Source organism: Acyrthosiphon pisum, chromosome X (genome assembly GCF_005508785.2).
Source record: "Acyrthosiphon pisum isolate AL4f chromosome X, pea_aphid_22Mar2018_4r6ur, whole genome shotgun sequence".
Lineage (NCBI taxonomy): Eukaryota > Metazoa > Arthropoda > Insecta > Hemiptera > Aphididae > Acyrthosiphon > Acyrthosiphon pisum.
In genome coordinates, this window is record NC_042493.1 from 117,979,867 (window position 1) to 117,989,881 (window position 10,015).

The following is a 10,015-nucleotide window of genomic DNA, read 5'->3' on the forward strand; positions in this document are numbered from 1 at the left end:
AATAAAGTGAAATGAAAAAATTATAATTTATGAAAAATAGTATCAAATAGTAAGCTTATAAATTAGGAATTGGGCTAATAAACAATGAATAACAACATTTCTTTTATATTTGAATTCTTAATTTAAATATAAAGTATATTGCCTGTTATAGACTTCAATAATATAATTTATTTCAAACTAATATAATATTGTAAAACCGTTAAATTATTATTATTATTATTATTATTATTATGTATAACTTGCTTAATATGTACAATGTAAATAGAATCCAATAGGAGACCATATTTAATTAACTTCTATTACTTTTACACGATTCTTTGTACATTAACCAATTTGTATTGTTCATGTTGTCTCTTTTTCTACCACAATCGCACATACTATTCATGGATCAAACATTGTTAATCGTAATAATGCGTATTACATTAATCGCGCAAAATTAAATACGTTTAAATTCTGCGAATTGATATTAATCGCTTGGTGTGTAAACCACTTATGACGACCGACGCACCACGTACACATACGCACACGACGTCTGTCAGATAACGGAGATAAGTAAAAATAAATCGAATGTACAATATCACATTGGGAATTATTGAAATAATCAAGGCTGGGCATTAACGAGTTAAAAAGTTAAAGTTAAGTTAAAAAGTTAAGTTACTTTTAACTAAGTTACTTAACGAGTTACTTTTTTTTTAAGAAGTAACTTCTATCTTAACGAATTACTTTTTTTTTAAAGTAACTTATAACTTAACTCGTTAATTCATTTTATAATCACGTTAAATTATGTACTATTATAATTAATTTGATTATTAATATTTAGTTCATAGTTGGTAATAACAAAGTAAAATTTAAAAGTTTTACCATCACTTTGGAAAACTTTTAGGTAAAAAAATAAAATATACAAATAATTTAATTATTTTGTTGGATTTCATAATATAATATAAGTACTTACAAAAAAATACATTTTTTTAAGATATAAAGACCTACATTATAATATTATGTTATTTTTAGATCTTTAACATGAGGTGTAAATGGTGTAATTATAAGTTTTATATGAAAAAAAAAATTATTTTTAACTAAGTTAAGTTACTTATTTTTTCCAACTAACTTGTAACTTTAACAAGTTAAATAAAAAAGGAAAGTAACTTTTAACTTTAAACTTAACTTACATTTTTCCAAATTAACTTAACTTAACGAGTTAAAAAAAAATAGTTAACTTGCCCAGCCTTGAAAATAATTGTAAAATGAAATTATTTCTCAACGCGCCGTCTAATGAGAAACACGGACCACCAGAAAGATTTGAAAAAAGTAATAGTGTTGCTTTTTCACTACAAAACCTTCATCCAGCATTATTTATAAAAATGAAAAAACAAGAGTACATTGACAGCATAACTAATAACTATAATTTTTATAAAATTGAAAATCTGTTAGCTGAAAGTAAAAGTTGGTATAGTTTATGGCAAAAAAAAAGACTGCCAAAGTATGGACATAATAGATTTACTAGAACATAGCAAAATATTTTTCCCTGGCATTACAATTGCATTAGAAATTTTTCTGTCTTTGCCAGCTACAAGTTGTTAGCCGAAAGGTCATTTAGCACTTTACGAAGGGCTTCGGTCTACGACGAGTGAAGACCGATTAAATGGCCTATGTATGTTAAGTGTCCATCGTGAAAGAGTTGATATAAGAAAAGATAAATTAATAACAAGGTTTGCAATAGAACAACCACGAAGACTTCAGTTTTTATTTAATAACGAATAAATAGCATATAATTTTAACATATTTTTTAGGTTGTAAGGAATATATTTTTTAATGTTCTTTTTGGTGTTGGATTTTATATAATTTTAACACATTTTGTAGTTTACAAGGAATAAACTTTTTTTAATGTATTTTTTTGTGTTTGATTTCATTATGCCCCTCCCTGATGAATTTCCTGCGGGCGCCCATCCACAATGGTACATGGCAACATCGTATGCGGGCAGCTTGGTGCTCCGGCGGCTATAACATCTCAATATAATAATATGTACTGAATAGTGATAATAGTGGTGTACTCGTGGGGTTTAAATCCCCCCCCCCCTCCATCCATCGTATTTTTTTTTTACTTTTTCATATTTCTATTACAATATAATATTTTTTTACCAACAATATCACGATTATTGATTAAGTGTTTAAATTAATATAATAAGTAAAATTAAATGAAATATTTTTTTATTTATTTTTTATTTGTTTGTGTACACGATAAGTAGTTGAAATAATGCTTCGATTTTCAACTTCAGTATCTTGTTCGATGACAAAGTGAATCTAGTTGGTGCACTAGAGAGGTCAAAATCCCATACTCCCATTAGTATTAAAAAGCGCCAAGAAAAAAACCTGGAATTTTTACACTAAATCGGTTTTCAACAAAATCGATTTTGGTTTTTGGTGTAACTCTAAAACAAATGTAGGGGAACACGGGGAAAAACCGACTGAAAAAATGAATATTTTCATAATAATTCAGGATCTTAAAATAAACGTGATCTGTTTGCACAGTTGTATTAAGTAACTTCTTGTTTACAATATTGAATTACAATACAGTGGAATATCATTCATATTTATTTTTTAACAAGCCATTTACTATTTTTAAAATTTTATCGGTTTTGCCCCGATACTGGGATTCCTTTTTTCCAAGGAACTTATTAAACCAAATACAAATAACCATTGTATTTAAGTCTTGTAACTATAGTAGTAAAGGTTTCATAAATTACCTATGTATTATAAAACATATATAACTTAATTAATATTAAATAAAAACAAATTTTAGCAACACAAGGTGTTCTTAATAAAATAAAATAATTGATTATTAGGTTGGTGTACCTAATCCTAACCTATAATAAATAAATAGCAATTATCAAGTATTATAAAAACTGATTGGGTTTCCCCCATCGGTTTTGCCCCAAAGTATAATTTTTACGAAATTGTTGATAACTAACACAATATTATTAGATAAAATGAGTTAGTGATTGCAAAACAGTCTTTACAAGTTGTAAATTCATACTAGACGAGTATGGTAATTGTAGTATAGTTCTATCATTGTTAAATCTTAAATTCAAAATATGAAATTATAATAATAATTAACTTTAAAATGTTCGTAATCAAATAACAATTCAAACAAAAACGTTGCAGTTGATGTTAACAGTGATAACAACATGTTTCATGATAAGGAATGAAATAAATTTAAAACTTATAATTTTTATCCATAGAATAATGCGAAATAAGCAATATCAGTTTTGCCCCGGTATCGGTTTTACCCCGTGTTCCCCTACCGTAGATACTTGAAAATTTCACTGGTTGTTTATATTAACAATTTTATTTGCTCTATAAAAAAGCTTGAAAATGTAATACAAGGCTCTTAATATATTGTTACAATGACATTTGAAAAATATTAAAAATCCATAGGCACAATTCATCATATTATGTTTATTGTAGCAATTCCTATATGGCTATACTTGATAAAATTTTCAAAATATTTTGACTAGTTTTGAGCTGTCTAAAGACAATTTCAAATTTCAAATTTTTTTAGTTTATTTTTTTTCTATAAAAATCAATAAAATTTTATTTGTAGTCCAAAAAGCAAGGCTGGACATTAACGATTTAATAAGTTAAAGTTAAATTACTTTTAACTAAGTTAATTAACGAGTTACTTTTTTTCTTTTGTTATTCAGTACCTAACTTGCGAGCAGTCCTGTAAAGTATTGAAGTAAAAGTATTTGAGTAAGAGTATTCAAATACTTTAAGTATTGAATAATTTATTAAATACTTTCAGCATGAAGTATTTTGAATGGTATTTTAAATACTTTTTTTTGTATTGAATACTTTTTGGTATTAAACACTTTTGTTTTTTATTTCGAACATTATATTTTTATTCGAAATAATTGGTTGGAAAAATATTATTATCAACTACAATAATAGAATAATAGTTTTATTTAATATTCTGTATTTCTATGTTAGCCGAAGGTTTGTGAAAACCATATTTCTAAAAATATAGTTATTGGATAACAATATTCCCTTTAAACTATTAGATAACTATTAGATAACTTACTACCTATGTGTTTATGCCACTAGTAGGTACCTATAATAGCATTCTGATTTTTGATTTTCTTATGTCAACGAAATTAACAAGATTTTCTTAAATCTATAAAATATGCAAACAAAAGATGGTTCTATTTAATCGAGGATAGGGTAAATCGTGGACATATCACAACCAATCAATTTGGACTTAAGGAAAATAATATGCAAATGCTTATAAATCCTTGTCCTATGAATAAAAATATATATATATATATTATATATTATACCTTAAAATGTGTACAGTGGGCGATGTTCGGTGAGTAAATGAATGTAATTTTATAGATAACAGTGTAACACCTAAAATAGTTTGTTTTAAGTATCATATATAGAGTATAATAAACTAGAATTATATAATATATTATTTTGATAAAAACCGTAAATAATTACTATATTAATTAATAATTATTAGTAATTAGGTACTTGGTATTTAATTATATTTATAAAATTATACAAATAGTAGGTAGGTACGTTATAAATGTTTAATTAGACAATAACGTGTATTGCACCTATAATAATAGTCACTAGTATCAGAGTTGAGCATAGGCGTGCGCAGCCCGTTATGGCAGAGATGGGCTGCGGGTATGTGAATAATAATGAATTGTCTTGTACAATATTATTACTAAGTTATTACATTTTGTGGTCTACCTATATTATTATATATAATTTTGTGGTCTACATTATTATATTATATAAGTACCTACCTAACTGTGTATAAATACAATTTTTAAAAAAACTATGACTAATTTTATTCAAATGTATCGAGTATCTGATTACTTAAGATATAAGTATCGAGTATCTAGTACCTATCTCGGTGGTACTCTAAATCCAAGTATTTAGTATGTAGTATCGTGATACTGATTTTTTAGTATCTTGCCCATTCCTGGCATTTCCTAAGAAAATCACAGGTACACACGGGTCGCAATTTGCGTACTATTGGGACAATAGTATTAGGATTATTTATAGATAAAGACGTGATATTCAGAATAAATAATAATAATAAATTATGATACATAAATTATAATTTATATTATAGGTACATAAACAGTTTGGCGCTAGTCCCCCCCCCCCCCTGTATTCCAAATACAGAATTCAGATAACTTTTTAAATATTTAGAATAATTTTTAAATACTTTTACCAACTGTATTCTGAATAACTGTTTTGAATATTTTTATAAGTATTTTATTCCTATACGAAATACTTATTATTTACAATAATAATTGTTTTCTTATTTTTCTGGACATTTCTACAATATTATAGGTAAATCACGTTTTAAAATTTAAATTCATCTATCAATAATTTATTTAAATTATGTATTATATTTAGAATTACTAAATTATATATGTTGTCAAATTTTCCCAAAGAAAAGTATTATTGGTTTAATAATATTTAAAACAAAAATTAAAAAGTATTTAAAAAGTATTTGGAATACTTTTTAAGTACCTATTTAAAATATTTTATTCGGAATAATATTTTTATAAAGTATTTGAATACGTCATATTCTGAATACTGTTTTTCATAAATATTCGAGCATTTATTCCAAATACTTTTTAAAAGTATTTAACACAAGTCTACTGTAACTATACATTTTAAAAGCAAATTTATACACCTACAAAATGTATGCACAGTGCACCCCCGCTTTAAGTAAAACTTGTATCAGAGATGTAGTCTTTAATCCAGAGTTATAGGCAATATTATAATGTTAATAAAATTCAGTAGGTATGAATGTTTTAAAATATGTAAAAATTCTCTATAGCCAGATCAATTTTAAATTTTATATGTTACTACCACACGAAGACGTAACCCCGAGCCCACTCCTGTGCCCAACTTTTTAAGTTTTAAGTTTTCAAAATTCAAATCTTGTTGAGGTAGGTACCTACTGTCTGGACACGATTTAAAATACTATCTCAGGGTAAATATAAGAATTTAATTTACATCAAATTTCGAATAATAACTTCGAAAAATTATTCGGTTACATAGGTCCTAGGTAGGTTGTGTAAGTTGGTGTACGACAAAAAATGGTACCTATTGCGATAAAAATGTCTTATCATTTTTCGTACAATTGTCGCTTATCGGGTTCCGGCATCGAGATATTCTGTAGAGATGGTAAAAGATGGTAAAAGTGTTAACAGTAAAACTGATAAGGCGATAATCAGGAGTGTTTAAGGAAATTTAGAGCATAACAAATTAATATCGTCAGTCGCCTCGATTAAAAATCAGTTATCGTTGTGTACTCGTGAGTCGTGGTTTTGACATTTCGCGACGTAAAATGGAAACTGCCGCCAAATGAAAAAGAAGAGAACCTCTTTACCGAGCCGCGGAGAAGGAACATAATATATTATTGGTAGATCTCGTCGAACAAAACTACGCGGCGGTTGAAAATAAAAAAAAAACAGATGTCATCGACGGCGGATCGTTGGAAGACCGTGGCAGACCGATAAATTTAATGCCACGTCTCTTGTCCGAGAGTCCGGTCAGCGCATCCCGCCCCTCTCAGCTATGATAGTCGTAGTGTAGTCCTCTCCATTTCATTGGTGAAACAGCAGCTAACAGGTGTGGAGCGGTCGGCGAACGCGATATACTGCCTGTAAAAAAGTTTGTGACATACCGTCTATCTATTATTTATTTGCGGTGGTTCTGATTCGGTCGTTTACAGTCGTAGATACATGAATATAAAAAAACAAACGGGCATGTCAAACATCGGTATCAACGGATTTGGCCGCATCGGCCGAATGGTGTTGAGAGCATTGTTGGAAAAGGGCTCCAAGGTTGTAGCCATCAACGATCCGTTCATCGGTATCGAATATATGGTATACTTATTCAAGTATGATTCCACTCGCGGACATTTCAAAGGCAAAGTTTCTGTTGACAGAGACGTTTTTATTGTCAATGGTAAATATTTTAAAGTTTAAAATCTTTTATATAAAATTTATACTTATCATGTAACAAAATCATTAGGAAACGAGATAAAGGTGTTCTCTGAACGCGATCCAAAGGCCATCCAATGGGGATCTGCTGGTGCTGATTACGTAGTAGAAACCACAGGTATATTCACCACCATTGAAAAAGCCTCAGCTCACTTGGAAGGTGGAGCCAAGAAAGTTATCATCTCGGGACTAAGTGCTGATGCACCAATGTTTGTTGTTGGTGTTAACTTGGATGCATACAATCCATCGTTCAAAGTTGTATCTATTGCTTCATGCACAACTAACTGCTTGACTCCATTAGCAAAGGTTATTCATGACAACTTTGGAATTGTTGAAGGTCTTATGACTATTGTTCACGCTACCACAGCCCACCAAAAAACTGTTGATGAGGTGTCCGGAAAAGTTCGTTTGTAAAAATTGCTGATTTTAACATTATTTGTGTCATTTATTTTTTATTTTATTTACAGGCGTGGCGATCTGGCAGAGTTGCTACCCAAAACATTATTCCTGCTTTATGTCCTGGAGCAATCAAGGTTGTTGGTAAGACTATTCCAGATCTTAATGGAAAATTAACTGGAATGGCTTTCAAAGAACCAGTTGTTAATGTATCTGTTGTTGACTTGACAGTAAGGTGAGTTATCTTAAGTACTATTCATATTAGTTTGGTTACAACAAATTTGTTGTTAACGTTTCTAATTCCATAAGAATTTCAAATCATTTTTGAATACCCAATTATTATTTAGTAATTAAACTATTAAGCAAAGTACAATGATAATTTGAAATTATACTACATATAATCAAAAAAAGAATGATATTTGGTGGCTGACTTGTACACAGAGGCGAGGCGAAGCTCTGTTCCAAAGTATTGGCCTCTTGCGTTGACTCTGTGGGGGTAGCTTCTGACCACTGTTGACGCCGACTACTGTTCTTATTTTAAATAGAGTATAAAAACTATATTTTTGTATTGGTTTAATATAAATCTATTGAAACAAATGAATATTCATTATTCATTTAAAAGTATTATATGTGTAGTAATTCCTTACAGCTCATACTAGTGTTAACTTCTCAGCAATTTAATAACAATAAACTCAAGACAAGTCATTCACTAACTTACTTTATTATAACAGAAAACTTCACAGCAAGGAAGCTCGGGTCCTTCCACACACTGCGCTTACCAGAGTTAACTAACTAATTGTCTAGAATGAGAAAGACACCACTCCCGTTTCACTGTGACTTCCCACCCAACAATCAGTTGTTATCACTAGAGTTTAAATGTTTACAATTTGTGAATTTGTAACTTTTTATTTTTTCAAAAATATTAATATTTATTTCATTATTTATTTTACTGTTTTAGTTTACAATTGATTATAATTCTATAAACATTATGTATTTTAGACTTTCAAAACCAACATCTTACCAAGATATCAAAGATAAAGTCAAGGAAGCTGCTGAAGGACCATTGAAGGGAATTTTGGGTTACACTGAAGACGAAGTTGTACCTTCTGATTTAATTGGAGATACCCATTCATCAATCTTTGATGCTAAAGCAGGAATTTCATTGAATGACCAATTTTTCAAACTTATCTCATGGTAATGAATCTCAATTAACACGTTGACTGGCAGTAACCGCTATAGCAGTCATCCTGATTCAAGTTGTAATATGACCATGACTGGTATAGCAGTTATATATAAAAAGTCGTAAAATGGCATGACTGCTAATGCAGTTGCGTTTCTTGTGGCTTCGCCACAATGGAAATTATCTAGTGTCCTATTGTGACTTACTAACAATTTGGGCAAAAAAAAAAATCAAATATTCTAAAAATTATATAAAAATATGACTACCAGTGACTACCAAATTACAGTAATTTGCATAACTGCATTAGCAGTCATGTCCGTCAATGTGTTAAAACAAAGATTGGCCATGCACCTATTAATTTATTATTTATTTATTCTTAAGGTACAACAATGAATACGGTTATTCCAACCGTGTTGTGGACTTGATCAAGTACATGCAATCTAAGGATTAAACCGTAGTTCCAAGCTACTTCTAAAAGATTATGATAAGTAACTACATATTTGTGTTTTAGAATAAACTACATTTTTTTTTTTATTCCCCACCATCAATATTTTTGTTTACTGTGTGAAATTTTAAATAAAAATACTCATTTTTTTTTTTATATATAAATTATATTTTTATTTATGTAAAAATTGTAAATTAAAAAAAAATAAAAACAATTATATACCCATCTCGATTTAAAAATAATAAATAAAACAATGCATTTAGATAACAATAAAATTATTATCGAAATGTTAATACTGTAACTTAATTAAAATACAACAATGACAAAATTAATATGCATATAAGCTAAATGTTTGAAAAATGTATATAAGATTGATTCAGTAATTGTTCACATAAGTAAGCATCAATTTTTGTCACATATTATGCTATTGCATGAGCAATATAATTTTGTTCGTGAATAGAATAAAACAAAATGTGTTTGAATAAGAAATTGATAAATTCATTTTCTATTAAATATTTACCTTTAGGATATGTTGCTACGTCACTTTCACAGTGTAGTCTTGTCTCTTCCAGAATACCAACTTGTTGAGTATAATCAGGACTATGTTCCAGAGACTGTTTGATTCTATCTAATGACCTAAGTACTGGAATGTGTTTACATTGGTTGCTTAGAATATCCTATGGAATATGTTGATGTAGTGTACACTTAACATCATCTGATTCTGATGATCCTGGCACATCAAGAATATTGTTCCCTCGCTTTGGACATTTATTAATTGATCATAAGGTTGAATGATCATTGGTCACAATCACTAATGTGTTATCTAACATGTTTAACTGTTTTAGTAATATGATTGTCTTATAAAATTCAACAGTTTGTCTAGGGCTAACCGACTGTGCTTTGGTGGTGTGCTGTATCAATTGACAATTATCCAGCTTTCATCTATGATACAATATAATAAAG

At 28.9% G+C, this 10,015-nt stretch overlaps 1 protein-coding gene across 1 annotated transcript; it reads left to right on the plus strand.

The window, feature by feature from the left end:
- The first annotated feature begins 6,316 nt into the window (after nt 1-6,316).
- On the plus strand, nt 6,317-9,077 carry LOC100161065 (glyceraldehyde-3-phosphate dehydrogenase 2-like). The gene is made up of 6 exons (XM_008180422.3): nt 6,317-6,699; nt 6,761-6,996; nt 7,063-7,433; nt 7,499-7,662; nt 8,427-8,621; nt 8,989-9,077. The coding sequence occupies exons 2-6, from the start codon at nt 6,771-6,773 to the stop codon at nt 9,056-9,058; spliced, it is 1,026 nt and encodes a 341-aa protein (XP_008178644.1). The 5' UTR covers nt 6,317-6,699; nt 6,761-6,770; the 3' UTR covers nt 9,059-9,077.
- The last annotated feature ends 938 nt before the right edge of the window (nt 9,078-10,015 follow it).

Bases quoted from the DNA above. Each gene is read 5' to 3' on its own strand.
- LOC100161065 (XM_008180422.3), top strand. From the start codon at position 6,771: ATGAATATAAAAAAACAAACGGGCATGTCAAACATCGGTATCAACGGA. The intron at 6,997-7,062 runs GTAAATATTTTA...CAAAATCATTAG, and splicing joins AGACGTTTTTATTGTCAATG to GAAACGAGATAAAGGTGTTC. The intron at 7,663-8,426 runs GTGAGTTATCTT...TATGTATTTTAG, and splicing joins GTTGTTGACTTGACAGTAAG to ACTTTCAAAACCAACATCTT.